Source organism: Branchiostoma floridae, chromosome 1 (genome assembly GCF_000003815.2).
Source record: "Branchiostoma floridae strain S238N-H82 chromosome 1, Bfl_VNyyK, whole genome shotgun sequence".
NCBI lineage: Eukaryota > Metazoa > Chordata > Leptocardii > Amphioxiformes > Branchiostomatidae > Branchiostoma > Branchiostoma floridae.
In genome coordinates, this window is record NC_049979.1 from 12,194,805 (window position 1) to 12,222,578 (window position 27,774).

At 43.2% G+C, this 27,774-nt stretch overlaps 4 protein-coding genes across 12 annotated transcripts in view; 2 read left to right on the forward strand and 2 right to left on the reverse strand.

Annotated features, from left to right (window-relative positions):
* The window catches only part of LOC118426954 (E3 ubiquitin-protein ligase rnf8-A-like), a 22,609-nt gene extending 15,577 nt beyond the window's left edge, over nt 1-7,032 (forward strand). For 5 of the 6 annotated variants that reach the window (XM_035836589.1, XM_035836617.1, XM_035836625.1 and 2 more), the window contains 3 exons: nt 527-734; nt 1,186-1,446; nt 2,701-3,104. In XM_035836589.1, coding sequence (XP_035692482.1) covers nt 527-734; nt 1,186-1,446; nt 2,701-2,750 — 519 coding nt within the window. In that variant the 3' untranslated portion in view covers nt 2,751-3,104. Of the gene's footprint in view, nt 1-526; nt 735-1,185; nt 1,447-2,700; nt 3,105-3,134 lie in introns of those variants that run through there. The other variant, XM_035836596.1, reaches the window with a different exon arrangement.
* Nucleotides 7,033-8,002: 970 nt separating this feature from the next.
* Nucleotides 8,003-15,615, reverse strand: LOC118427115. Of its 3 annotated transcripts, XM_035836771.1 has the most exons (11): nt 15,435-15,580; nt 13,697-13,775; nt 13,240-13,293; nt 12,695-12,740; nt 12,274-12,401; nt 11,868-11,979; nt 11,086-11,208; nt 10,332-10,370; nt 9,880-9,978; nt 9,349-9,456; nt 8,003-9,162 (listed from the first exon to the last, which is right to left on the reverse strand). In XM_035836771.1, the coding sequence occupies exons 7-11, from the start codon at nt 11,176-11,178 to the stop codon at nt 9,103-9,105; spliced, it is 399 nt and encodes a 132-aa protein (XP_035692664.1). In that variant the 5' UTR covers nt 11,179-11,208; nt 11,868-11,979; nt 12,274-12,401; nt 12,695-12,740; nt 13,240-13,293; nt 13,697-13,775; nt 15,435-15,580; the 3' UTR covers nt 8,003-9,102. The 3 variants fall into 3 exon arrangements, with proteins under 3 accessions (XP_035692664.1, XP_035692647.1, XP_035692655.1); XM_035836754.1 differs by lacking the exons at nt 8,003-9,162; nt 9,349-9,456; nt 9,880-9,978; nt 10,332-10,370 and having other exon boundaries at nt 15,435-15,615; XM_035836762.1 differs by lacking the exons at nt 8,003-9,162; nt 9,349-9,456; nt 9,880-9,978; nt 10,332-10,370; nt 11,086-11,208 and adding an exon at nt 11,226-11,391 and having other exon boundaries at nt 15,435-15,615.
* Nucleotides 15,616-16,919: 1,304 nt separating this feature from the next.
* Nucleotides 16,920-27,774, forward strand: part of LOC118426895 (von Willebrand factor A domain-containing protein 7-like) — a 29,743-nt gene continuing 18,888 nt past the window's right edge. Inside the window, exons 1-5 of the mRNA XM_035836491.1 lie at nt 16,920-18,525; nt 21,087-21,281; nt 22,419-22,564; nt 23,042-23,157; nt 23,742-23,881. Of these exons, the coding sequence (XP_035692384.1) occupies nt 18,199-18,525; nt 21,087-21,281; nt 22,419-22,564; nt 23,042-23,157; nt 23,742-23,881 (924 nt within the window). The 5' untranslated portion in view covers nt 16,920-18,198. The remainder of the gene's footprint in view (nt 18,526-21,086; nt 21,282-22,418; nt 22,565-23,041; nt 23,158-23,741; nt 23,882-27,774) is intronic.
* Nucleotides 24,262-27,774, reverse strand: part of LOC118426938 (kelch-like protein 24) — a 10,399-nt gene continuing 6,886 nt past the window's right edge. Inside the window, exon 3 of one of the 2 annotated variants that reach the window (XM_035836579.1) lies at nt 24,262-25,545. In XM_035836579.1, the coding sequence (XP_035692472.1) occupies nt 25,071-25,545 (475 nt within the window). In that variant the 3' untranslated portion in view covers nt 24,262-25,070. The remainder of the gene's footprint in view (nt 25,546-27,774) is intronic. The other variant, XM_035836573.1, reaches the window with a different exon arrangement.

Genomic DNA, 27,774 nt, shown 5'->3' on the forward strand with positions numbered 1-27,774 from the left:
CATACTGATTTATATGGATGACATACTTTGGGCAAGCCCAAACTGATGCCAGTATGAGAAACAAATTGCCTTTATAATGAAATCTACATATAAGTGGTCAGGAAGTTTGAACAAAGACTGAACCCCTTAAAAAAGATTTACCAAAGAATAAATGCTTTATTTTTGTTTGTGTTCTTTGAGATTTGAAGCCTTCTCTCATTAATATGATTTATTTTCTATTTTTTGTTCTAAAATGTAAGGTAATTGCTAAGTAAGTGCACATTGCTTCTTACAGTACGGTCACACCTTTTTTGGAAACACAAATACTGATGTACATGTACATGGGCATTGCAGCAACTGGTTATATTAACTTTTTGCACATCTATAATAGTAAGCATTATCTAAAACTATCTAATAAGGATGCTCCTACAGTACTTGGTGGTGACAAATTCCACTCTACGATAGTAAAAAAAGTAAATTTTTTAATCCATCAATACTGAGTTGATAACTCTGGTACATGAAGGCATGACTATTTCCTGCTCTCCAGGCCACCACCCTCCACTGCTCGCACACGTTCTGTTACGCCTGCATCCTGGAGTGGACCAAGACCAGGAAGATGGAGTGCCCGACCTGCCGGACCAAGGTGACCAGCCAGACCCGCTCCCTGGTGCTGGACAGCTACATCGACAAGATGGTGGAGTCCTACAGCGAGGAGCTCAAACAGCACAGGATGGCACTGCTGCAGGACAGGAAAGGTACTGACACTTGCTGGTGTTTATATCACACAGCTGTAAAGAAAGTCATAGAAACAGAATTCTATCAAAGACAATGGTATATGTTTGATTGAATCAAAAACTGTGCTGGAAGGATGTCAGACAACACAAGATGGAGTCTAGAGCTACTTCATTGCAGCCCAGAGAAAGGAAGCAGACAGATATGTTGTTACTTACAATATTGTGTGCAAGAAAATTCTGATGTCCTATAATCTACATACCTGACAAAGCTAGTCATGGTCACATCACATCCACTCACATAAAGTGGCATGAAATCACACATAACTCTCTTCATAACCTGCTAGATCACAACACTGTCATTTTACCTATGCAGAGAAAGCGGCATTAAAATAAATGTGCATAACTATGTTCAGTGACCAGTTTCCCTTGGTCGAGCCATTTATAACAGAACACTTGCATATTCTCCACACAGAGAAAGTGGCGACCCTGGAGAGGCAGAGCCCCCGGCAGGGGAAGGATTCGCCCATCAGTGTGGGGAGTGCCAGCTCTGATGAGGAGCCTCTCTCCGTCAGCTCCGGCGGCTCCAGCGGCTCCCAGTGGACCCAGAGCTCCTCCTCCTCCACACACAACTCCCCTCCGCACTCCCGGGGGAACAGCGCCTCCATGGACAATGACTTTGTCCCGGGGGACCCCATGGCTTACTACGGAGGCTATGGGCGCTGCCACATCTGTGGTGAGTTCAACGGATCAAACTTCTGTTGCAGGAGATTGTGATGGACTTGGAAGTAAACCACTTTGTTCACAACGACAAATCTGTCACATTGTCCACTGTCTTGTTAGCTGCCTTTGTCAGGACAGTAAGAAGTAGCAGAGGTCTCGAGCCAACACCCATCAATCTATCATTTGACAGAATCCTACTGTGTTTGATGGAAAAATTTTAAGACCATTTGTACTTGTAGAGGAAAAAAGGTCTACTTATAATTTCTCTCTCAATCATAGTCAATGGGAATTGGATGACAATAATGAATTTAAAGCTGGCTCGAGCCCTGAAAGGTCATTGCACCCTAATCAACAAAGCTGACAAGGTGTAGGAACATCTTGTAGGTGACATAATTGTGGTTGTGAGCAAAGAGCTTTATTTTCAAATGACATGATCAAGCCATGAGGAGGACTGTAATGCAGTACATGCATTGTTATCACTGTATAGTTGTACAGTTGAAAGAAAAATTAAATTACTTATTTATTCTTTGTTACCAAGCCAAAATAAATGATAGGAAACCCCAAAGCAGTAGTATTGTATTATTTCTGTGTTTGTAAACATCAATTTTTATATCGTGTTGATAACCGAGGCTACCTCAGCCCAAGGATTTGCCCGTATTTATCACTTGAATCTTTCAGTACTTACCCTCTGGCACTGAGATTTGGAGGAAGATTGCGAGTTGTTGACCTTCAGATGGTTGGGTGGCTGTAGATAAAGTTGGCATGTCTGCAGGTCTGGCATTGTTGGGAAGTGTTGTTTCTCTTGTTACCCTCTGGCTGCAAAACTGTGCACACAAGTATTATCCTTGTCTCTTAACTTTGATGCTCATCAAGACGTAAGCTCACAATTGCCTGGTACTAGGCCACCTTGCTTAGACTTAGGGGCTCCCGTGTTGTCCGACATGAGGCAGTTAGGTTGGCCCAGCAAGCTCTGTCGGCAGGCTACCTTGTTCAAAGCAAAAAGAGCCATATCCAAGAAACAAACAAATCAAAACACCACTTGTCTTGGTAGTACCTCTTGTGGAGACTGCACAGAGTCTTGTTGGGTTGTTGTGCATATATGTTGGTTGGCAAGTATCAATGCCAGCATTGCTAACAATTATGTTATGTGCATAGGAAACTTTGTCAGACTTGCAGGCATGTGGGTTTTACCTACTTGACATGGGTTTTAGCGTAACTGATGTGACTGTTGTATAAAGAGGTTTGCTGGTTGTGTGTTTGGCTGCAGGCAGGAGAGGCCACTGGGCACCAGGATGTCCCTACAGGCTTAGGTTCTGAGGAAGGGGCGCTGTACCGTAGGGTCGGACAGGCTAGGGCATTTAGGGGACATTACAGAAGGAAAAGAAGTGCCAGCAATGCCTCCCTACCACTGCAGTCCTTAGGAATCATGTATTCTGCAATCAGTATGATTTGTGTTGCTAGGAGTCGGAGGATAGCAAAGAAATGATTTAGAATATTCTTTATGAAACATTCCTCCCTCGAATGTTGCCTTGTAAAGACAAAAGGAAAGAGGATTTTTTTCTCAATGCTGCGTCAAACGTCACCATGTCGTCTACTTGTGTGAGACAAGTTATAGGAGCGAAGGCAGCTGTCTTGTGTACAAAGAGAGTGAATAAAAGAGTTGAAAATGAACCTTGTGGATGTTGTTGTTGTTGTTTTCAGGCCATCGCGGCCACTGGGCTCGGGGCTGTCCATTCAGGTACCGCTGAGGGCCGGCGGGGTGTGTGAGGGGAACAGACTGCCGGGACAGCGTAGTCTGCATGGGGAGTTAAACAGAGAAAGAGAGGAATGGATGGGGCTTGGCGGGCCTGGACGGTACTGGTGCTACATGGACGTCCGGTGGGCCGCAGTGTACGGCCAACTCGGCACCATTCCAGCTGCTTTCTCATTGTCCCGAGTTTTGTGAATGAAGACTTGCAAGGGCACACATGCTGTACTTCCAACCACTCAGTAGTTTTGGTGCAAAAAGCTATAAACCTGAAAATAAAGACTATGTCACGTGTTGAACTTGACTGGCAAGAACAGACAATGATACAGGATATGTAATGTTTAGGCAGATGGCTATATGTTACATCAAGGAAAGATAAAGTAAGATGTATTTAAATTGTGTTATGAACTACAGAATGTGGTTCAAACCACCTTTACCTCAATGCTGGTGTTGGCAATAAGGGTTGTAAGGCTTTGAATTCAGTACAGTTCTCCAGTGTTGCTAACTGCCCTTGCAAGTCCTTCATTAATGTATGGTTGCAAGTGTTAGGAGTAGCGTGGGCCAAAGAAGAGTATTATAAAGGGATATTGGGTACACAACGTATGATAGGCTACCCCAATGTCATTAGTTGGCTCTCAGACTTTGTTATGCAGGAAATAGTTTGAACTAGTTCCAAGTAGATGTGTACTGTTGGCTTGTTTGTAGAAAGTATTTCAGCTACTACACTTTTATAACTTAAAAAATGCTGTAAAAGATTTTAAGCGCCTAAATTACGTAAATCTTACTATGTAAAAAGACTAGCCCAAACAAAAATTCACTTGGAGATTAAGACTATTCTATCTTCCCTGAAATCTTCATGAATTCTGGACCAAAACTGATTTCAACATGGTGTTGCAGTATGTTAATGGGAAGAATCTGGGAATCGGAGCAATTTTAAGGCAGTTTGCCTTGTTAACAAGAGTTTCCATGTTCCCAGTTAAAGTAACTGGACATAAAAGTCTGAGAGCCAAATAAAGGAATTGGTGTCTATAAAGGTATACGAAAGTCCATGACCCTCTAACATAGGAAGGAACTATATATACTCTCCAAAAGGAGGTCAGGCTCTGACTAAATTGGGGGCATTTTTAGGCATTCTTGTCAGGCTTTCTATTTTATCAGGCTTTCCCTATGTTGCCAAGCTAAACTTGGAGACATAAAGAAATCATGACAACATAGAAAGCAGCCAGAGCCTAACCTCTGCTTGGAGTGTAGGCAGAGACTGGGTGAGGTAAGAAATATTATGATAGAGATGGTTGCAGACATACATACAGGCAGATCAAGTATTGTGTTTGCAGTTTGTTTTGTGCCAGGTATCCATTCCTTTGTAGCTTCTGTACCAGGGCTCTCTCTCTGTCCCCTCAGTTTCACAGATCTTCAGTGCCATCCTATTAAAAGGTCACTTCTACTTGGCTCCCATAGTCAAGGTAGGAGTATGATAACCTGGAGTCCAGTCTTCTTGGCTTTGGTCTGCTCCCAACACTTACTACCCCACCAACAACTTTGTTGGCAGGACAGTAAGCTGTCTGGAGTGGATCAAAACTAACAAGGCTGGACTCCAGTCTAGGGGTATGGGATCAGTGGAATAGTAACCAAGGGAGTGAGGAAGCTGGGACATCTGGAAAATTTGAAACTTGTTATTAGCCTTTTGGAATCTGATTGCAATTTAGAAGTTTCAAATGGCTTCATTTCGATTTTGCATGTCGAGCTGATAAAAATGTCCTTAGCTTAAGTTTTGAGTTTTGTCCATCAGGGGGTACAGCAATATATAGATGAAAATTTTGTTCATCCTGAGCAGCAAAATCCTGTTTAGGAAAGTGAGGGATGACAGAAGCTGTTACAGAAGCTAAAAGGGGATAGATACCGGGCTAGTTTGTATGACAAAGTCAGAGATGTAACAATGTGGATTTTTCTGAGATAACAAAAAAATGAATGCAAAATTGATTATCTTGTTGCGCTGTGGATAAACAAAATGGTCACAATGTTTTATGATTATTTTATTTTGGATATTAAAAAAGAAAATTTGAGAGCTAAAAAAAAGGGTTACATGTCTTGCTTGTTGATACCTGGACTCACCAATTTAGATTCTTGGTCCATGAATTTTTGCTAGAAGGAAAATGGAGCAAGCAGATCAAATAGAAATGAAATGAAATCCTGTGATAGACCCAGGTGCTACCAGAGGAGCCAAAAAGTCAATACCCAGGCTTGTAAATGTTTCAAACAATGATTTTTCAACTTTTAATGCATTGACAAGTTGAGAAACTTTTTTGACCATTTTGGGATTGATTCATGTCCTGAATTATACTTTTTTGAAAATTAGAGAGAGAAAGAAAGGCAAAGCGACAAATTCAAGAAGCAGGAAATTGAATTGGTGTGTCCTTGCTATAATACTGTATGGTGTGAGATATAGAGCTGGAGTCTGTACATGTGTGGGCAGTAAGTGATGATGTATATAGATCAGAGTGAAGCTGTCGCTGTATTTGTCAGGCACAGGTACATGGATGTGCACATCTGCATCCTCGCAACAAAGTTTCTTCTCTTTCCATGCTGAGGTATGATGTACAAGTTAGTACTGTGCAGCTGTACCATCATGATGGATGTCTTTTATATGGCAATATGTGTTGATACTTGTAGGTTTCTTGTTTTGAACTGTGATTTAGAAATTTGTTTCAGAACCACCATTAGCAACAGTTAGTCCTAAAGAATGCTGTGTGCTTACATTGTACCCCTCTGAAGTTTTTCTCTCACCTGTTGACACTGCTACTACTGCCTTTCAGAACAGACCTTTGTTCAGTTCTTTGTACATGTATTTCCATTTGCTAGACATCATAAGACATTCTCCTATGCAGAGTTGAACCTGCATCCTAGAACTCCACTTGTAAATTAGAACAGGCAGGTAGCAAAAAACAATGTTATGTAACTAATTGCTTTTTTCTGAGTACTACTTCACCTGTGCTGTACTGTACCATGCTGTGCTACACAAATTGTTGGGAAGCAAATGAAGCTAAAACGTCTGGATTTGGATACATAGCAAGGCATATGTCCCAAAGCAATGTTATTTGTCTGGCCAATTGTTTATAACACTATGTAGATGTCTGACAAAGCAGTGACAGCTGTGTGAATTACTGTTAACTAGGTTAGTGTAACTCAACTGTACTTGAGACTTACATGTAGATGCAAAATTGAAGTTTTGTAGGCCTAATGCTGACTCACAAACTTGTTTCATGATTCTTTCAACAGTTTTTAAGGTATTGATTTGTTCTCGCTGTCTTGTGTTTGGTGACATACATTGATGTGGCCTTGGTTTAATTACCCTGGAAAAGGAGGAGGGAGGAAAGGGAGATTACTGGAAGATGATCAGGATATTCTCCTCTATGATGGCAGCACACAGCTGGAAAGTAGTTTGCAAGCTCTAATAGCATTTCGGCAGCATTGCTGCGGGTATCGTCTTGATCGCCACAAAATTTTTAAGAATTGGCTGACGTTCGGAGGTCACTAAGCCTAATGTCCCATGTTAGGGTAGATTTTCGGGCAAAGAAATTCACTTGACTCTAACAATTTTGAAATTGGCAACATTTCAAATTTTCATTCTCCTATGCTGACCCAAACCCACATTATAAATTTGCTTGCTTTGTAAAAAGTGGACTTGGTGCATGGGTTTGGGTTTGCATACTGAAGAATGCAACCTTCAAGTGACAACAAAGTCAGCGGAAAGTCCATGACAGTGTGTCACAGGCCTTAAGTCTGGTTAGGCCACACTGACGTAATTTTATGGATGACATCCACTGGAGACCCCAAAACTAATGCACGCGGGTGGAAAAAAAATCCAGCAAAAAAAAAGTCCTGCTAAACCACAGGATTAAAAACATCCAGCCCATCTTTCATTGGCTTGGTTTGTCGTATGTTCACCTCCAGTTCAATCACGTTTATATTCAATTTACCGTTCTTGTTTAAAGAGGGGATCGAGGACGTTGCGGGTACATGCCCTGACTATGTGTGCCCTTACCATGGAGAGCAGATCCTCTGGCAAGGGTGAAATTCCAGGGATGCTACTAGTATTGTGTGACATGTCAACAGGCAAAAATAAATGCCCGCGCAGATGTCATCCATGATATTAACTCAGTGTGGGCTTATGATGAGTGGGGATTTCTGCAAGCCCAGCTCTTAAGCCTGTGGATGGCACAGATCTCACATTGGGAGGACTTTGGCCAGTTGTCCTGGCATGATCGTAAAATCGGTCTCAAATAGGAAACCTGACAATCAACCTTTTTTTAAAACCTTCTATCTGCTGCCTTACCCCTCAACAAATGCAAATTTGGTGTCAAAAGGTTTCCACAGCATTCCTCCCCTCAAATAAATATTGTCGCTCCGAAAGTCTGCGAAGGAGGCTACCAATATACATGTACCCTAGTCTTTGTAATGCAAACTCTGCTGTCTGGGGCTGAAACTGGCCCCTCCAGGGGTGGATGGATGTTGGGGGGCCAATCGGGCTAAATATACCCCAGTGTAAGTTTTTCTCTTGTGTCTACATACTGATTGTGACACAAATTTGTTGGTTCTTGTCAAAAATATGATGACAAACTGAAAGAACAATAGCCTGAATTTCAGCCTTACTGTGCTTTCAGGGAGGGACTGAAAGCACAACATTGACAAGGCTGGACTCCAGGCTAGAACAACATGGAAACAGCATTGGTACATGTTTAGTCAGATCCACGTTTTCCTTCCAGCCCTCTGTTCCAAGAAGTTAGGGCTAGATTGGTTGGGCCGAACGTCTTTTGTTTTTGTCTCTTATTTAACAAGTTCTCTGGTGCAAGTTGTATGTTCTCCACAATGTCAAAGCCTATGATTTTAGTATGAAAGTATGGAAAGCTAGTCTGTAGACAAATATTGTACATTTTGATGATAACACGAGAGGCTCATATCTTTGTGAGTTGGGTCTTTTTTTATTATCTTCAAGATCTTTCTACCACACTCCTTAAGTAATTAAGGATTACATTGTATACTTCAAATATATGCCATGTGGCATTTACATCAGCTTTCATCAAAAATAGGTTCTCTCATTAATCTATTACACAGCAATGTGTTACATCAGTTTTCTGTGCAATCACTTTTTAACAGAAGTGAGAAGTCTCATTACTACACTCCAAGTCCTACTTGAGTGATGAACATTTATTCACCTCAAGATTGGTGGCACATCCATATCATTGCATCAGTATAGATAGTGCAGTATAAATTGATAAACAAACTGATAATATACATGTAGTGCTTACATGCGGACAGTCAAAAATTTCGCCGTCCATCCCTGTGGTTGGGCAAAATCTTTTAAGTATATATATGACATTTGAAATATGTTTTTGCCACAATTGCCCCCAAATCATCAAAACACCTCTTACATGAAGAACGAACAATTCAAAGCTGGTGACAGCCCTCCACAAAAGTAAGGCATTTGTCAATTTTCTCTGCAGTGACATTGATTTGACCTTTCACCCAACCTGACCCCACACAGACCCGTCCAGCTGGCTCGGCTGACTCAGCAGTTTGTGAAGCAGCCTTCATTAACTGTGCAGAGGTGCAGCAGTGGGGAAACGTCCCAACCAAACATCAACAGCCACTTCTATTAAACACAACAGCTGACACTTTTAAACTTCCTGCCATATATTTGACGTGTCCACTGGCACCTGAAAAAGGTGTCCAAAGTCGAGCAGGAAAGCTGACATGAATTACTGTTACAGTACTCTACAACAGGTACAGTGTGGCCTGAAAGCCAAGACTAGCCAGAGCTTGGCTCACTTTTATGTCCATGAATTCATGAAGCTGGAAACATGATATGTTGGATATGTAACTAGTTGGAGGTTACTTTGGCTGCTGGGCAGGTTTGCTGACTATCTAAGTACCCTCTTCTTTTTTTACCCTCTTTGACATCGGTTCTCCCTTGCCTTGGTAGTCCTGGTAATGAAAAATGAAAGAAGTAAGAAAACCAGCAACACCACACCAAATTGTCTGCTGTATTATACTTTTTGTTACCGAAAGCTGCCCGACCGGGCCCAATTTTGGAAAGGTGACCATAGCATATTTAAGGACCTGGCTCTGCACATAAATCTGACAGGTGCAAGAGAAGATGAACAACTGTACCTTCAGCACACTGATGATGGTTGACACCTCAGGCCTGTCGGTGGAGACCTTACTACAGTGGACCAGCAGTGCCTTACCCTGGGGATCGAAGATGAAGTCTCCTCCCATCTGTGAACAAACACACATTCAAGGACATGGAAATGTTTGATCCCTACAGACTGCATGGAAAACTTGTATAAGTTGGATTTTACATTGCAGCTGAGTGTGATGCCGAGTGATAAATTCAGTGCTTGGCTGATTTTCATATACTTGTAGACGTTTTTTAAGACGATGCAAGGATATGGCACAGTGTTGGAAGGTGGAGCTAATCCCTCCCCTTTCACCCCCTTTCACCTCTCCAAGTGAAGTCAGGTACCCATTTTGGTGAAAAGAAAGTCATGTGAAATTCTTTTCCCGAGAACACAATGTCTAGCCAGGAATGTCAGTAATCAGACCTGTGACCTCTCTTTCTCATGTCTGCTACCCTAGCCAGTTGGCCATTTGATGACACCAAAGGTTGACTTTGCTAATGATAAAGTATCAGCGTATCACCTGATGGGGGTCGTCCTCCACATTCTCGTACTTCTTTGGCAGTGTCCGTCTTGCAGCCTTCTGTTCAGCATAGTAAGTTAGAGCAGCAACAGACCAGACCTATGGAGGGAGTTAAACATTCCCTGTGATGTGCTTGTGATGGTAACATTCTGTGGCAGCTGATCTTCAGCAGGCATAAACAGATGCCTTATGTATCCCGCCAGGTACAAAGTATAAGATACACCAAAAAACAGTTACACAAGCTAATTGGATACGATTTGGAAATGGTCAGATGTTTCAGATAGTATCCACTATCTTTCATTAGGGACACTGAAGAGATCTGGAAGAAACTGTTTTATTTTCTATACCCTAACTATGAATGCAAAAGACAATTTTGGATGTCCAATAGGAAACAAGGTTCATTGACATTGAACTAGAAGATAAAAGTCAAGACATGACATAAGAAGTCTCACCTTGGATACTGATCTCCCAAGGCCAAAGGCACCATACAACTGAAAAAAAAACATCAATCCGGATTTCCATATGTCTATATGTCCTTCCGTCCAGTGTGTAAATCAAAACACGCTTTACTTACACAGCACAAAGTATACCAGTAAACAATCATTTACTTCTAGCTGTGGGTAGTTGGTGCTATCTAAACATTTACTTTTCCCTCCCCCATTCAAGATGCTACAGTTGGGAGTTGATGTCCATTATAATCATTGCACTCTTTATCCAGTCTGAACCATTTGCCAGTCATTATTCTGCAAAAGGTCTGACTGTTCAACCATTGAACGGCCAATTGTATGCACTTACACATTTGAATAAAGTAAGTCCCAATAGCCCCAAAAACTACCCGATAATGATCGTAACGTCTGCCAACTTCTGCCACTCTAACTTCTGCCACTGCACCCCAATACTGAACAGTATTTATTTCAGGCTTAATGGAGTAGGATCTTGTTTTTGTCTTACTCTTCATCTCCTACCAAGAAAACCAGACTTAAGCCAGGGCTGGCAAAGAATTTGTTCAGCAGCCAAGGCAGTTCTTTGCGAGGACCTGAGCACTCCAGGGAGGAGTCTAGCTAGGCTGGCAACTCTCTCCCTGCATGACACCTCCCCGGAGTGCTCACTTAAGGTCCTCGGGAAGAACTGCCTTGGATGCCGAACAGATTCTCTGTCATCTCTGGCTTAAGTCTGGTTTCCAGGGTATTCATCTCCCATCTGTACCTTCCTGTCCTGATCCAGCAGCATGTCGTACGGACAGCTGGTGTCCTGTAACCAGCGCTGCGCACCTGCCTGGGACCCGAAGGACACCACCATCACACGACCACCTGCAGCCTGGACCTCAGCCTGTATAGGGACACAGAGTTACTAACTAACACACGGCCGCCTGCAGCCTGGACCTCAGCCTGTATAGGGACATGGACACGGAGTTACTAACTAACACACGGCCGCCTGCAGCCTGGACCTCAGCCTGTATAGGGACACGGAGTTACTAACTAACACACGGCCGCCTGCAGCCTGGACCTCAGCCTGTATAGGGACACGGACACGGAGTTACTAACACACGACCGCCTGCAGCATGGACCTCAGCCTGTATAGGGACACGGACACGGAGTTACTAACAAACACACGACCACCTGCTCAGCTTGAGGAGGATGCAGACACACAAAGAGTTACTGACATACAAATAGGGAAACTTTGGAGGGGACATGAAGCCATTGATCCTGTGTATAGACAAGCTGCAGGCATTTGATTGCTGCAGGTATTTATATATTATCAAATTTTATAGATAAACAAAGAACCCATCACACTCACTGGAGTGACCTTGTTTGCTCGGCTGAAAACCTGAGATATTCATCAGACATGATAAATTTGAGGCAAAAATTAAGAACACCTCTCTGCACTGATGTAGGTGCAATGTATGTGCAGTTCTACTTTGTATATCCCTAAAGCAAAGAGTTTCATCAGACATTACACACATTACCTAAAATTTGAAACAGCCCTACCTCTTGGGCCTTGATCTGGGCGATGTGGTCGCGTCACGGTAGTCAGGCAAAGTGTCGCAGTAACACCAGCACCAGGCACTGGGAACCCAGGTAGTCCTGCAGGCTCACTGATCTGGGAGGGCAGAATAGCACGTTCAAGGGAAAAGAATGTCATTTGAATCTGCACCTAAAATACACACAAGAATTATATTTGGCTTCCTGAATTGAGTAGAGTAACAGTGGGGTTCAAGCACCACCACTGCTCTGGACCTTTGGTCTAGCAGTGAAGGAGTTGGGTTAGTAAGCTGGCAGCAAAGCTTCCAATTCAACCATGAAGACTGTTTCTACTCATCTATGGTGTTTCATTATTGTTTGATGTCATACTGAAGAACAAAATGTCTTTGTTAGACACCAAAAATGTTCCTACCTCCCTGTTCTAGCATCTACCAGAGGAACATCCACCGGTCCCCTCGCCCCCACCCTGAGGTCCTCTCCTCCTGCCCTGTCTGCGTTTAACTGTTTGTCCACATCCTGCAGGAAGGTGTCCCACTGATCCTGTGGGGAGGGGAGTGACCCAGTCTGTTATCACAATTCTTACTAAACAACCCCTCTCTATATTATATCGTACATAAACTTTATTTCCTGCCAGTCTAACTGAAAGGACCACCCTGTCATTTCTTATGATGAATGAACAAATTAATCTATGCTGGTTTCTTACACAGACTCCTGGGCGAGATGCTCCTGAAGGGGGCTTTACCCAGTAATGTATAGAAATAGAAATATAAAAGTAGCACAGACTCTAGATTACTGTACCAACAATCAACAATAATCAATAACCTGTATCTCACCTCCACCTCCCACAGGTCTTCTACTGCTGACTGCACAGATGGGTACCTGTCAATCAAGAGTGTAACCATAGTGACAAGGGTGTCACATGAAACCTCTAACATCAGTAGCATACATGTAACTCATCATCATCATATCAAGGTCAAAGTAGGATGACCTCTAATGTAATGCACTGGTTTTTGACATCTGATAGTGCAACAGGGCTTAAATGCTCATATTTCTCACCAAGCACAATGGACCATCCCTGCTATTGCTCGATATTAAGAAGGCGACAGTGGTCGTTTGAAAATTTAATTCTTGTGTACTTTTGTGTTGGACGAAAGTTTAGCTTTGTTCTATGATTACTACCAACACAGGTGAGCTTGCATGATTATTTATCTGTTAGATTCTTCAAGGTGCAGTGGCTACCCCAAACACATAATCACCATTAACCAAACGCTGTGACTGTACCGGTATATCAAGGGCCAGGTGGTCCTTATATAGAGATGATCACTAGTACAAGTTTGACTCTATTGATTTTGACCAAATATCATCAGTCGCAACTCACCTGTACAGATGTTCCCATAGTCTCTCAGCCTCCAGCCTTGTCTTCACACATAATCTGCAGGTACAAAATGACATCCTAGTTCATAAATGTAGAGCAAATAATGGAGTATGTTTATAGAGAGATACGATTTCAACTGTGCTGTGACTACAATTTTCAAGTCAAACAAGATATTTGGCATCAAAATATCAAAAACATAGCACATCCAGGTCAAAAGATACAAAAACTGGAAGTTCTGCTGCAGTACGCAGGTCACATATAAGGGGGCCAAAATTGACCTTGATGTTTGTCTTTCAAGTCCCTAACTACTTATAAAATCATTACAACCCATCCAGAGGTTCTAAAGTTATGTTGACCACAAATATCAGGAAACACAAACAGACACACACACACACACACACACACACACACACACCAAAACAATATCTCATTTTTTTCTGGAGATAACCATGAAAGTGACCTGGTGTAGAAGTTGTGGTAGATTCCGATCAGACCCCCCAAACATCCCACCCTGCTGTCCATGAAATCATCCAGAGACCCTGTGGCGGGATGGAATGGGAAAGAAATGTGTTTGGAATTATCAAGACAAACTTTTTATACCTTCACCTTAGGCAGGCTGGATATAATGGCAAGTAAATGTAACATAAGGTAAGCTCAATAGATTTTGTAATGAATCATGACACTAGTAACCTGGTCCAGGTATGCAAACCTCGTCTGTCCATATATAACAGACCAGGTTTGTACTGAAGATTACATACTGCGTATTGATTTTTTTCATCCATTCACACCAGGATGCAGTTTGTTTGAGGGTGTTCTAAACACCTGTTTGTGTTTGAGGGTGTTCCAAACACCTATTTGTTTGAGGGTGTTCCAAACACCTTTTGGCAGGTGTTCCAAACACCTGCTGCCTGGAGGATGTTCCAAGCACCTGTTTGTTTGAGAGTGTTCCAAACACCTGTTTGCTAGCAGTTGATCCAAACATCTGTTTCTTGCAGGACGTTTCAAACACCTGTTTCCTTGAGGGTGTTCCAAACACCTGTTTGTTGGCAGGTGTTCCAAACACTTGTTTCCTTGAAGAATGAACGTGTTCTTAACATCTGTTTGTCTGAGGGTGTTTTAACATGTTTGTTGGCAGATGTTCCAAACACCTGTTTGTAGGCAGATGTTCCAAACACCTGTTTGTTGGCAGGTGTTCAAAACACCTGTTTGTTGGCAGGTGTTCAAACACCTGCTGCTTGGAGGATGTTCCAAACGCCTGTTTCCTTGAGGGTGTCCAAACACCTGCTTGAATACTTTGAGTGCTACATTAATTTCAAGGATCGTCTAGAGACGAACTAGGACACAATGATTACTATTTGTGAAGCGTAGGCTTTTTTTTAAAGGGACATAATGTAAAATGTAAAGTTACTGTTTTCGGCCATTTTTCTACATTATGAGTTGGGTCTACCTTATTACACTGCATGGCAATATTTACAACGTATTGATACGACTTTGTTGTGAGGTGAGGACGTCTTGAAATATGCGCACTTCCCTCCGCCGCTTGAGTTGTCCACCATTTTATCCAACTCTCCAACGAACCAAAGTGCGCTTTAGAACGTGTTCGGTGGTTCGCTCGAATCGTTACTGAAGTTTGTTGAAAGTCCCCGCTAAGCTCCGAAGATCTGCGACCGCAACGGTCGATTCGGAAATCTACGGTCGGCTTACTTCCGGTAGGCTACCCGGAAGTAAGTGAATTTGGTCGCGGCTAACTTTGGCTTTGTTAATTAGCGCTAGAAATGTCATAAAATGACGCAGATATGTTGGAAATAAGTTACAAAAGTCAATCTGACTGGTGATTTTTAAGTTCAGAACATTTGAAATTTTGGCGCCAAATTTCTACATTATGTCCCTTTAAAGAGCCCTATGAAGATTGAGTCAGGTTTTAAGGAGAGTTGCTTCACCCCTCAAGCCTATCCTGACTGACACAAACAGTTATGCAAGACATAACGGTTAACTGTTAACAGTTACTCAAACAACGGGATAGATTTTGTAAATCGTCAGACGTTTCAGGTAGCATCCACTACGTTTCGTCCTTGACTGAACAATCGCTGTAACGTTAGTTGTAGTAACTGCTATCTTGTGTTACTTGTGTAACATTATATTATTTCCTGGATGTCTCAACCTTCATCGACTACACCTGTTACTGTTAGTTTACTCACCTTTCACGAAGTTCCTGGCTCTCTCCAAGAGTTCCTCCATCTCCGACACGGTCTTGGAGACATTGTCAACAAGAGACGTTGGACTGGAAGCTACAGCTTCCTTGTCCATCGTCTTTTCTCAACGAAGACGCTCTTCCAGACTCAATCGTTCATGAGGTCAGTCAGCTGATTGAATGTAAACACCACATGTGTCACGAGGATGAGGCGGTTGCCCCCCTCCCCAGTCACGAACTTCTCGGTCTCAACTTTGACAGGGTCTGTGACGTTTGGTCTCCTTCAAGTCGGTCTCAAAATGTTGAGTCCACAGTCCAACTGCTGTCGATTGCTGCCTTGGTGCTTGGGCGTGATGGAAAAGGGCGCTACTATAAACGATGATACAACTGCAGGGGCAGAACGAACAACGTTGTGTACGGAAGATCGCGGTGAAGTCAAGAGCCACTTCGGGGTAAAAGCGACACCTAGTGGAATGCATGGTAGATGCCAGCATTAGGCATCACTCCTCCCAAAGCAAGCAAAGCGACGGGGGTTGCGAAGGCTTTTCGATAAGTGTGGTGGGTTGTTTAATGTGCTCGAGGACACCTCCACTTAACGTCCTATCCGAGGGATGTCCCTAAGCTAGATATTAATCTACACCTGAGTGAAGTGACCCAAATTTTCACCACTTGTTCCTTACATCAAAAGCGTTATGTGTCGCCAGAAAATGAAGACCACAGCACGTCCAGGACAGAAGTACTGCTTCAGTGCCAAGGTCGGCCACCGGGCCCAAAATGGAGGAGAGACGTCAGGTGAACAACGCCCATGTATTAGATATAATCGCGATCAATTCAGGAAACGGATTGAAAAAGCAGTACCAAGGCTAGCCGACAGGAGGCCCAAAATCGAGGAGGGCCGCCATGTCACACCCTCCCACACGGGGTTTATTATCGCGGCAATGCCATTGTATGCAGTAGGAAAGACTCTAACGTTATAACGTTACTTTAATAACTCCTGTGCTGGACATGCCATGCTGCATTCATGACAGGATTATTCAAAACATGTGACATATGTAACAGAGAAAGAGAGGGACATTGATAGATAAGAATTATGCAAATGAAGACCAAATTTGCATAATTGATGAGGAAATGCTATAATCCTATAGTGCTAAATGGAGGGAATTTCATACTTCTGTGCATTAGAAGTTGCAAATGAGGAATTGAGAAATGCATACTGTAATTGATCAGAACAGACGGAAACAGACGGAGCCGAACCTAGCTAGCTGTTGGAGAGTAGGTCTCACGTTGAAGTACCCAACCCCCTGATGTCTTGCTTGACCAGCTGGATGTTGAAGCGTTCGCTCACCATGAAAGAAACTAACGGCCACGGAAACTCGTGGCTAAACGAGTTTTAATTTACGAATCATGTTTCAAGCAGAATTCAAAGCGCTTCCTGTTCTTTCTGTGAGTTCTCAACCGTAGTTATAATTTACGTCGATAACAAAACGGCGGGATGAAAAGTTACGAGAGTAAAGGCCTGCACCAGGCCGTCCTGAGGCGGTGTGGATAACCTTAGTATGATTCGATGATTCGGTAGAAATAGGGTGAATCATAATGGCCATCAGAGTCAATCCGTGGGAAGGGTTAACATTCATAGATATCAGCGCGGCAAATGTTACCTTATGAGTTATGGTGGGCAAACTCCCCTGGCAAAATATTCCCCCAATAGCCAGCGAAGTTACGTTAATAGAGGCGAACGAGGTATCAAACGAGGAAAAGTCAGTTATTTGTGTAGCTCAATGTTTGCGGCCTACGTCACAGCGGGGGGTCACCAAGGTCCAAGTAGATAGAATCGGTGACGTCAGCTTACACGTATGGCATCCGTCTGACGGTGTTGTTAGCTACACGTCATGTGCAAACAACGCTATCGAGAATTTGATTCCTGAAGACAAATGGCATGTGTGTATGTGTGTGTGTGTGTGTGTGTGTGTGTATGTGTAAAGGCAGGCGTCTCTGCCTTCGATTAGTCCCTTCGAGACTACTTATTAACTACGCTGTAACGATATTTGCCGGGGGAGGTTGGCCATCATAGGGTTTCATTTGCCCGCGTCGTAGGGCGAAATTCACTTTCCACGGATTGATTCTCCTTGCTGATTGGTTATTGATATAACGTTATTGATATTTATCCTATTTGGCCTGGTGGAGGCAAGCCTTCGGCCGGGGCAAAATATCTCCATTGGGCCTAAAATACATGTATTCATGTTTACATCGTGAAACTGTGCCACACCTTAAAAGGACACAAGCGTAACTCGTCAAAGCTGTACATGTACTTAGTAAACCTCCGTAGTGTATCTGCTCTCTTTGGAAATTTCTCTGCCCCGTGGAGATATTTACCGTAGGAGCAAACATCACAAACCGATCAGTCAACCAGACGAACTTTTAAGCTGTCGTGTGTCCTGAAAAGAACAGATCGTAGGAGAGTTGACGCGGAACTTTGAATAAACTGGAACCGTACGCGAAGAAAGAGTGGGTGTCGACTCGTAAACACGCTCATTCAAATTTACCTGGCGAAGGCAAACACACCTTTGGACGCAAAGTCAACAACAGGGGTCACAAAGTTAGGCATTATAAATGAGTAAGGGACGCGTCCGAGACGGGGTAGTGTAGTGGCCGGATGCTGCTTTCAGAAGGGCTTCCGAGCTGGCTAAGCTTCCCATTTCCACTCTTAATGTCCCTGTAGAAGGCGGGAATTCTGCAGCTTTGTGTCACTCGTTACCGCTAATACTACAGACATGGCCCGCTCTGTAACACTTTGCCTCCCGTTGTTAGTCGTGTTTATTCTGTGCCTCTCCCGGAGCGGGCGGTGTTTCGTACCGATGGTTGGAGTGAGCCTGAACCCCACGGACCAAGACTCGGACGACAACTGGACGCACGGCGCGATCACACGCCGGGCCCTGCTCAACGTCGCCGCGGACTTCCAGAGCTCGCACCTGGACTGCGACGTCGGCGACCTGCTGGACGTCAGGCCCGACATGATTTTTCAGGAGATCTCCCGACTGTTCCGGCGGTGCTACGGGCAGGTGGTCTCCGCCGCCAGGTTCTACCAGGCTGCGCTACAGGTAGGTCCGTCTTAGCAAACCTCCGAGCAGATGTAAGGTTCATCAATGCTTTACACAAGATGGGGTCGAATCGTTAAAGCGTGTGATTATAATAGAAAGTTGTAAAGAATGTAGTGAAAACGGGCGTAAACAGACTACGTTGGATCCTTACATTTGCTTGGAGATTAGACCCGTCTATCGTTGTTAAAAAAAGATAACAATCAAGCCTATTGTTCATTTCAGTCATATCAGCCCCAAGCAATTATCAATATCCATGGCACAAAGGCGTGTCTGTGTGACTGTGTGTGAATCCTAATCTCCAATCAGATGTGAGAGAGGCAGATCGTAACGTCTCTGACACGCGACCATCCTATTTCCAGATCAATCTGCAGCTGTTGATATGGTCCACACACACACAGTCCTCAGAAATTAGCAATTGCAGACATTAGTTTCCAACCCTAACATCTGCTTGGAGATGGCAGGAATAATTCTTGAATGACGAAGGAAGGCATAGACGTAGCCTGATACTAGTACCTTAAAGGTAGACGTTTTACTCGTTGTAGAATAAAAACAACCACCGCTAATGCATCCGAAAGAGTCTTGTCCGAGGCTTTACTTAGCTTGAACTTAGCCTCCTTAAAAGGTTCTAGAGACGAGTCGGGCTATCTAATGAAGGTATATCAGTTCTATTGCACTCGGTTTCTATTGCACTGGGTTTCTTTTTGAAACGTTAAGGATTTACCAAATAGACAGATGACATGCCAGGGTTAGAGGAGTAAGCTGGCCAGCTAACTCCTCTGATATGTTATCTGTTTGTTTGTTTGTTTGTTTGTTTGTTTGTTTGTTTGTTTGTTTGGCCAAAATCTACTATTTTCCAGCGACCCATAAAGCCTGGTAGAAGCCAAGTAACACGCAGACTCCGTGCAATAGAAATGGAATGCAGTAGAAGTGTGATATGCCATCTGAAAAAAAACCCGAGCGGTAGAGCCTCATAAGCGGGCAAAGTTACTAGTATGCTCGAGTGTATAGATCTCGAGTTGCAGGTAATTATGTCAGTTTACATGACAAAGCGCCTTGTGCTATGTGTTGAGTAGACTAACCTCGCTCTATGGGCTGTAACTGGCGGAAAGGACGGGCCGCTATAAGCGCCATTTAATCAGGCTATAAGCTGATATGTACACAGGAGAACAACAGGTGGTCAGACGCATGGGTGCCGGCGGAGAGTACCTCAAACATAGTAAATCTCCAAGCAGAGGTAGGGTCCGGTGCAGTGTTGTTGTTTTTGAAGAATTTTAGATTTCTTGCTAGTGTTTCTCTTTTCCCTTTCGCCTAACGGGGACCGATAGGAAGAAGTATAAAAGCCTAAAAAAACACGTCTTAAACACTTAAACATCTGCTTGGAGACTACTCAAATATAGCAGCCAAGAAGGCTTGCATACTGGTAATCTCTAACTCAATATCTTCATGTATACTAGTACTGTTCCAGTAATCGCCAACCAGATGATGTGACTGTGTGTGTTTGTCTCGTTTCGTGCGCCTCTTGTGTAATGCGGGCATTATCTCCAAGCAGGATCCGGGCTCAGTCTGCGGCCAGCTAACTCCTCTGGCAAGTTATGTATCTAGATTTCTCCAATTTCTCCTACTTTTTTTCAGAGACCTGCGGAGCCTTGTAGAGGCTAATATAAGAACTCCATAAGGCTCGGACCTCATACGGACTTGCGTATATACGCACGTGTGAACCTAGCTTTGGACATGACTGCAGCTGGTACCTGGCGGTGTGAGGTCCATCATGTAGGCTAGACTATACATGTCAATCGTGCTTAATCCAGGAAGAAAGATAAGGAAAAGGGGATTAACTTAGGACATGGAGAAAGGAGAATTGATACATTATATATCGAGTCTGACCAGGAGAAAGGAAGTGAGTGAGTCAGAGAACGGAAAGGAAAAGTGAGACGAAGAATGTGGAGTGACCAAACAGATTCTTGAGGGGTACTTGATCCACAATAGAGCGAGCTGTGTCAGCTGGTGGCGGGGTGAAAGTTTCATGCTAATCGTATGCGGGGCATTGTGGAACCAGGAAGTGTGTCACCGCTCAGCGTTGCCAATTAAAATAGCTTAGGAGTGAACCAACGACAGAGAAGGCCTTCTAAGGGGTAATTGATAAATTGCAAAAAGGGGAATAGTTGGCCAGGAGAGTCCGTCCGCAGGAAGGTTAACATTTCCTCCAATTATTCCTCTAACTACGCGGCCGGTCAAACCCTATAGCCTATGGTGGCCTAATCTCCAAGCTGATCTATCGAGACAGAATCCAAGAGCTAGTGGATTAAAGGAGATCTACAAATGCAGAATCAGTTGTGCCCAATGTATAACGTTGCACTCTTCAAATATCCAGTTGTTCAAGACATTCCTAGATATCGCCGTCTTTTTTTAGGGCAACCACCAGAATCATCATAATCAAGAGTTGATTAACATTTTCTTTCGGAGTCCACTTGGAACAACCACCATACCAATGTTCAATGCGTTCTTTTATTTGTTTTTATGTTAAAGTTATACAAACTTAACAAAATGTCTCTCCAAAACAGATCGAGACAGCTAACGGTTGTGTGGACATGAACTTCGCCACTAAAAAGCTGCCGTCCGCGCATTTCGACGCGGAGAGGTTTGTTGGCGGGAACGAGCGCCTGCTGGAGCTGAGGACTCAGGTGCTGACAGCCATCCACCAGGGCGAGTACGAGGCGGCCCGGGTCTACACAGGGCAGCTGCTACACACGCTGCAGGTAAGGTGCAAGCCGGTAGAACGTAGTCGGTAGCCGGTAGGCTTCGCGAATCGCTAGTGGAGTCGGCCCGCCAGAGGAGTCAGTACGCGACTCACGGACTCCTCTGGCCGACCGACTCCCATAGCAGGTGTTAACCACTGAGACATGATGCTGATCCTTACATCTACCTCGGAATGATTCTCCCGACCCTGGCTTGCCCCCACTAAGCTCCAAGTAGATGTCAGGCTTGTTATTTTATACGGTGTTTTTCTGTACGTTTTTCTGGACGTCACGACAGGAAGACAACGGTAGCTATAGAAAGCACGCACCTCAACAAAAACTACAAAACAACTCTAGAAAAACGAACAGAACGCTCAAAACAAACCCGACTACTATATCTGCTTGGACTTGTTGGAGATCAGTGTTGGAGGCAAGCTAGGGGTCACAGGATGAGTAATATTGAAGCAGATGTAAGGATCCGGTCATTCCCGGTGTTTGGCAGCGGTATTGTCTTTTTTAGGGGTTCGCTAAAGCTACTAATGAATGTTACAAAAACATGCCTAAAACACCGAGAATGAGTACGTACTCGAGTAGCCTCCTTAAGCCTACGTCACATTTCCAAACCGGGGCCCGGCCGGGCAGCGTTCAGGAACGAAAAGTATGATATGAAAAAAAAAAAAACCAAAAACACAAGATGTAAGGAGCATAGTCGTGACTCCTGGGCATCATTTGTGTATATTCTTACTAAGCATTTCTATTTTTCATTTTCACCTACTGTCCGGCCGGGCCCAGTTTGGAAATGTGATGGATGCCTTAGCAGGCTAAGGCTTAGGTCACATTTGAAAAAAGGGGCCCGGCCGGGCAGCTTTCGGGAGCGACAAAAATGATATGAAAGACATCAAAATATACAAAATGTCATGATAAGATGCAAGGGCATAATTTGTGTATTTTTCTAGGTATACATTTTGATTTTTCGTTTCTTAAAACATCCCGGCCGGCCCCGGCTTGGAAATGTGACCCAGGACTAAAGGACGAGCCGGGCCCTTACGAGTACATCTGTTTTGAGATTAACATAAGCTGGGTGTCGGGATGAAAAATCATAATGTTTTCTTACGGCCCTGTTTCTTGAAACCTGTTGATTTTGTAAACACATCGCAGGATTTCTATTCCCACTCGAACTGGGTTGAGATGGGCCACACGGAGCCGAACGCGGGGCTGGCTGTCCCCGGGGCGGACATCGGAAAGGTCGCCGGCCCTGACACGCCCACCTGCGAGGACTGCAGCAAGACTCTGGGCTTCCTCTGGTACCGTAGATCTTCTGTTTGTGTACCTCAGAAGAATTAGATTTTACATGCTTATATATCTGATAATTGAGTTAGTTAGTTTCTTTATCGTTGCCTGCCTCGTCTGTTTAGTGTAATTCTAGGCGAGTTAACATGCTTGTACATCTGGCAATTGAGTGAGTGATACCTGCAGTAGCAAAATTCTTGTACTGTATCTAAAATCTATTTGTGTTTTTTTTTGTTCACTCACGCGCCCGTGTTTCATTTGTCTTTTTTCACTCACGCGCCCGTATTTCTTTCTTTTTCTTTCACTGTATATTTAACTACTTCCTCTTACTATTTCCCTTCCTGTTTTCTTTCCTTACCATTTTAGCTCTTTTGTATAAATGATAAATGAAAGTTACTTGACTTCTGTTCCCGCGCCTTTTCCATGTATGATAAAGTTATGTTAAACTCGACAAACCGATCAGAAGTGACGGCATACCTGTTGTTGCTCAGGTACAAGTGTGAGGACAACATCCGCCCCGATGTGAACCAGCAGGGGTTACTGACCAGCGGCTACTCCAGTAACCAGAGGGACCTGGACGGAAACCCCGTGCCGAAACCTGAAGGAGGTTAGCACACTTTGTCTTACAAACCTGTCAATCGTTGTCATTACACTGGTAAATCAATTCAGCAGAGGTTTCTTAGTTACACAATCGGCAACTCCTCTGCTACATGTACCTTTATCAGGGCAATATGAACATTCTTCCTGTCAAACCTGTACTAGTAACCATCTGTATATATGGATCACCTGGCCATAGTGATCACTCTGATGGTCACCTACACTTCTTTGAATTTCCAGTTGACTGTCTATAGTGGCCACCTGTCTTGAGTAGTCACATTTGACAGGTTTGACTGTACATAGTGTAATACATGTATGACGAAGGACTAGTAACGCAGTTTATGACAAATGCATATTGTAAAATCAGCTCTATAAATAATGGGAAATGGGCTAGGCTGTAAAAAGACAGCACGGAGAAATAAAACCATACCAGTACAACTGCTTGGTAATTAATTTATCAATGAACCCTAGCTATTGACATGGGGTTGCTATTTCTATATCGAAATAAATCTATACTGTTCATTGATCTCCAAGCAGACGTTTGTCCCTCCCAACATTTGCTTGGAGATTTACCTTCACTCCCCTACATTACAGTAGGGAAGTGCAGTCACGGAGGACACTTTGATGGGTCCAAGGACGTGCCGGCTGTGGGCGGCATCAACAAGGACACGAAATGGTCGCTCTTCTCTCCGCACAGCGACCTTCACAACCAAGCCGCACAGTTGGCAGTCAAGGTCAGAAAGTCTTACAATATTCTTCACTGGCTAGGCATGATGTTTTTCCATGTAATTTGACTGGTCATTAACCCCAGGAAAATACAGGTATTGTTTGGGGTCTGTCTGTCTGTATATTTCATGCATAATTTGAGGTCTTGATGGATTGTTGTGATATTTGGTATCTGGGTAGGTTTGGGGAAGATTAAGGACTCAAGGTCAATTTTGGACCTCCCACAGGCTTTCCTTGCCAGTGCATCAGAAAGTCATGTTTTTGTTTTTGTTTTGTTCTGGTTTAAGGGTTTTTCATTTCTAGCAGTTAATCAAGTTGGGTGGCTTTAATCTTGCAACAAACATATTACTAAGTTCAAACAGATAAACTCACAGCAGACAAAGCTATCTTCATAAGCAACTTATTGATTAATAAACATTTCAACGTAATGTAAGAAAAGAACAAAGCGTGAGGTAAAAAAAATACAAGGTGAGAGTTGTAAACATCATCCTATCTCTATCTCTTCCTTTTAACTGACAAACGTAGTCCAGAAGTTGTCTTTCAATACACCTCAATAAAATTCTCAAATAGAGGGTTATTCCTATATATTAATATACTAGAAAAACACTTAGTGAGACTAAATACATGCTAGCTAAAAAGGTGCAATTTGTATTAACATTTGAACAAATAAATATAAAACAAGAGCATAGAAAATGTTATTGGTATAAAGGGGTCAGGGGCTTAAAACTGCTCTTGACTGTACCTCCCACTCTTTTTTATCTGAATAGGAAACTTTCTATAGTGTCACAGTCTTGACATTAGTCTGTAGAAAGGCAAAGCAAACCAGGTATACACAATGATCATTTACTGGCATCTGCACGGAAGAGTTGCCATGTCTGGCTTCTCTATAAATAGAGACATACGGTACCTCAGAATTTTGATAATCAGGTCTCTCACATGTCAAGACATCTGGAGTAATACGTTTCACATCTTGTAAAGAAGATGGTTCAAACTTCAAAGAAGTACCCTTTAATACCTGAATGGTTATAAAACTTTTAAAAGGAATCACTTTGATACTCAGCTGCTACAATGAATGATGGCTTTTTCCAACATACCACTTTCACAAGTTATGATTGTATTGTGTTCAACATTGCTTTTGCACAAGTTTTAAACTAAATTAACATCATCAGATGTCAACAAACTATCATATCAATGATACTACTGATTACCAGAGGACTGTAGCCTGACTTGTGGTATTCTAGTGTGTGCTGCCTTCACTATAGTGACACATGCATGGCCATATAGGGCCTCATGCATTTGTCCCACAGGCTTGAGTGTCATGGCTTCTGGATCATGGCACAAAACCTGGCCATCTGGGGAGCGTCCGAACAGTCCAGAGCCAAGGCCACCATAGATGTAAACTTTCCCGTTACTGACAGTCATTCCACATCTGGGTAGAAGATAACCTGTGATGGCTACAACACTCCAGCAACCCCCGTTTTCACCAGGGCTGTAAGAGAACAACTTGTTGGGTAGCCCAGCCACATAGATGGCCCCATTGAGAACTGCAGTAGTGATGTCAGCAGCTCTTTCAGGCATGTTGCTCTGCGGTTCCCACTGGATTTTCCAAGGGCTAAGGCGGTACACTGTAGATGTATCTCTGTTCTCAGCATCTCGTCCACCCATCACATATCGCCCATTCCTCGTTAAAGGGGCAAATTGCTGTCGCACATAAGCAGCGGGCCACAGTTTTCTTTAAAGACACAATGACTACGTATTTTGCCCTTTTCCGTTACAAGTACATGATTGTAATATGCTAAGCAATGTTTTCCCACCATTGTTAGTTGCCTTTTGGTCGTCCGGGGTAAGGTTTTGCTTAGAAACACGCTAAAAACACGTGTCGGAAATGCTATAAAGGTGAATATCGTGGCATTCTGATAATGAAAAGACGTTAGTTCTTTAAATTTTCAGTCATAATTTACATCAACCACTTAGGCCGGCTTGTCACGTGTTGATGAACTTGTCCAGCAGACGACCTTTTTACGTCAGATGCCGTTTTATTCTTGTCGCCAACTTTTGTATAATTTACGTTACCGAACTTCTGTTGGGTGTAATTCGCTTACGAAAAGACATTTTCCGATAATTTTTTCACTGTTTTATCTGCTAAACAGTGGTGTTGCGTAACAAACAAATGACAGAACACATAAAACACGAATGTTGGAAACATGACTATAACCGCCAATCTCAGGCCGTTTGTCACTTTTTTGATATAATTTACGTTACCATAATAAGTCCCTTAGAATTATAGAAAGATCATTACTTAGGTACTCATAGGAAAGAATGCTCCCAGATAAGTAATTGCCTGCAGAGTTAATCTTTCCAGAGCTGTTTGTTAAAATTTTATTTATCATTAAAAGCATAAATATAATTTACGTTACCATATAATTTACGTTACCATTTTTTTTCTTCAACATGTCATCGGATGTTCAGCAAGAGCACATCAACCAAAGACGTATTATCTGCTGTAATGTTACTGTAGGTGGGCTTGGCTTGCCATAGAGTCACAATGCAGTCTGTTTATATGTTCCTGTTTCAGTGAATTTTACGATGCTGGGACTTTTCATTTCTCATAGGAATGTAGAAATACGAGGGGCGAGTAAGAACAGAAAGAAACAACACCCCGACTCCCGGGATTCGAACCCGCGCCGAACCCGGGCAGCCGGATCACAAATCGAACGTGCAAACCGTTCGGCCAAAAGGCTTAAGCCATTAGGCGTCTTCGGTTTAGCAGTCCTTGAACACCACTGTTACACTACTCCCCCTTTTCTTTTCAAGATTCGTCCTCGAATCTCCGAGATCGACATCCCTGTGTGGCACATACTAGCCTGTTACTCACAGGGCCGGCGTGGGAACCATTGTAGAAATTCAGAGGGGCGAGTAAGAACAGAAATAAACAACATCCCGACTCGATCCCGGGATTCGAACCCGCGCCGAACTCGGGCAGCCGGATCACAAATCCAACGTGCTAACCACAACACCAAAAGCTCAAGAGCTGTTGGCGTGGTCAGTTTGGCAGCGCTAGAACCCCACTACAGGAACGATGTTCAAATGATAAACCTGACATGCACCAACTTGGAAAGATGCGGGTGTTTATATTGATATCTGATGCTTCAATAATCAACATTACACGGAATGTATAGTACCAAGTTGAATAAATGTATATTGGGTTGGACTGAACCAAAATAAACCCCTGTTGTCAAAGTAGACTCGTCATTTTCGCGCGCTTTTTGAAGATCACACGACTGGAATGACAGAAATTCATGCTCAACACTGACTGATGAAGTAAGGTACGTTTCAAGCATGTTTGTCTTAAATAGCAACAGAGATTATGATCAGCTAATTATGAAGGTCAATGTAGTCAAGATTCGTGTCACAGAAATATTTCTCGTTTTACACAGTGGACCCCTTTATATAAACGTACAGACGGCGGTAAATCAGCGACACTATTTACGCTAGCGCCACGTTATCTACATTGAGGACTTGTCATTGAGTTATAAGCTCCATGATCAAAAGCATATGGGCTGCAGAAGTTAATAGCTAACTTAAGTTAAGACTTCACTATCATTAGATGTTCCGAAGTTTTCACCATTGCTTGTTTAGGTTGGAAATCTTCTTAATTAGAAGCAAACTACTCTTTCAACCAGTCGTGACTGCACAGAATTGATGCACAGAATTGTTTTACATGGACAGACACATGGTTCAAGGCAGAAAGCTATTTGTGAAACCAATCCCACTCTATAAAGTCAAGATCTATATAACGTCAGGCGTGTCATGTAATCATGTGGCATTAGTATAAAGGGACAGGCTGCCAGGATAACTGTAGAACAGAATGCCTTTACACATGCTCTTTTACTATTACTCT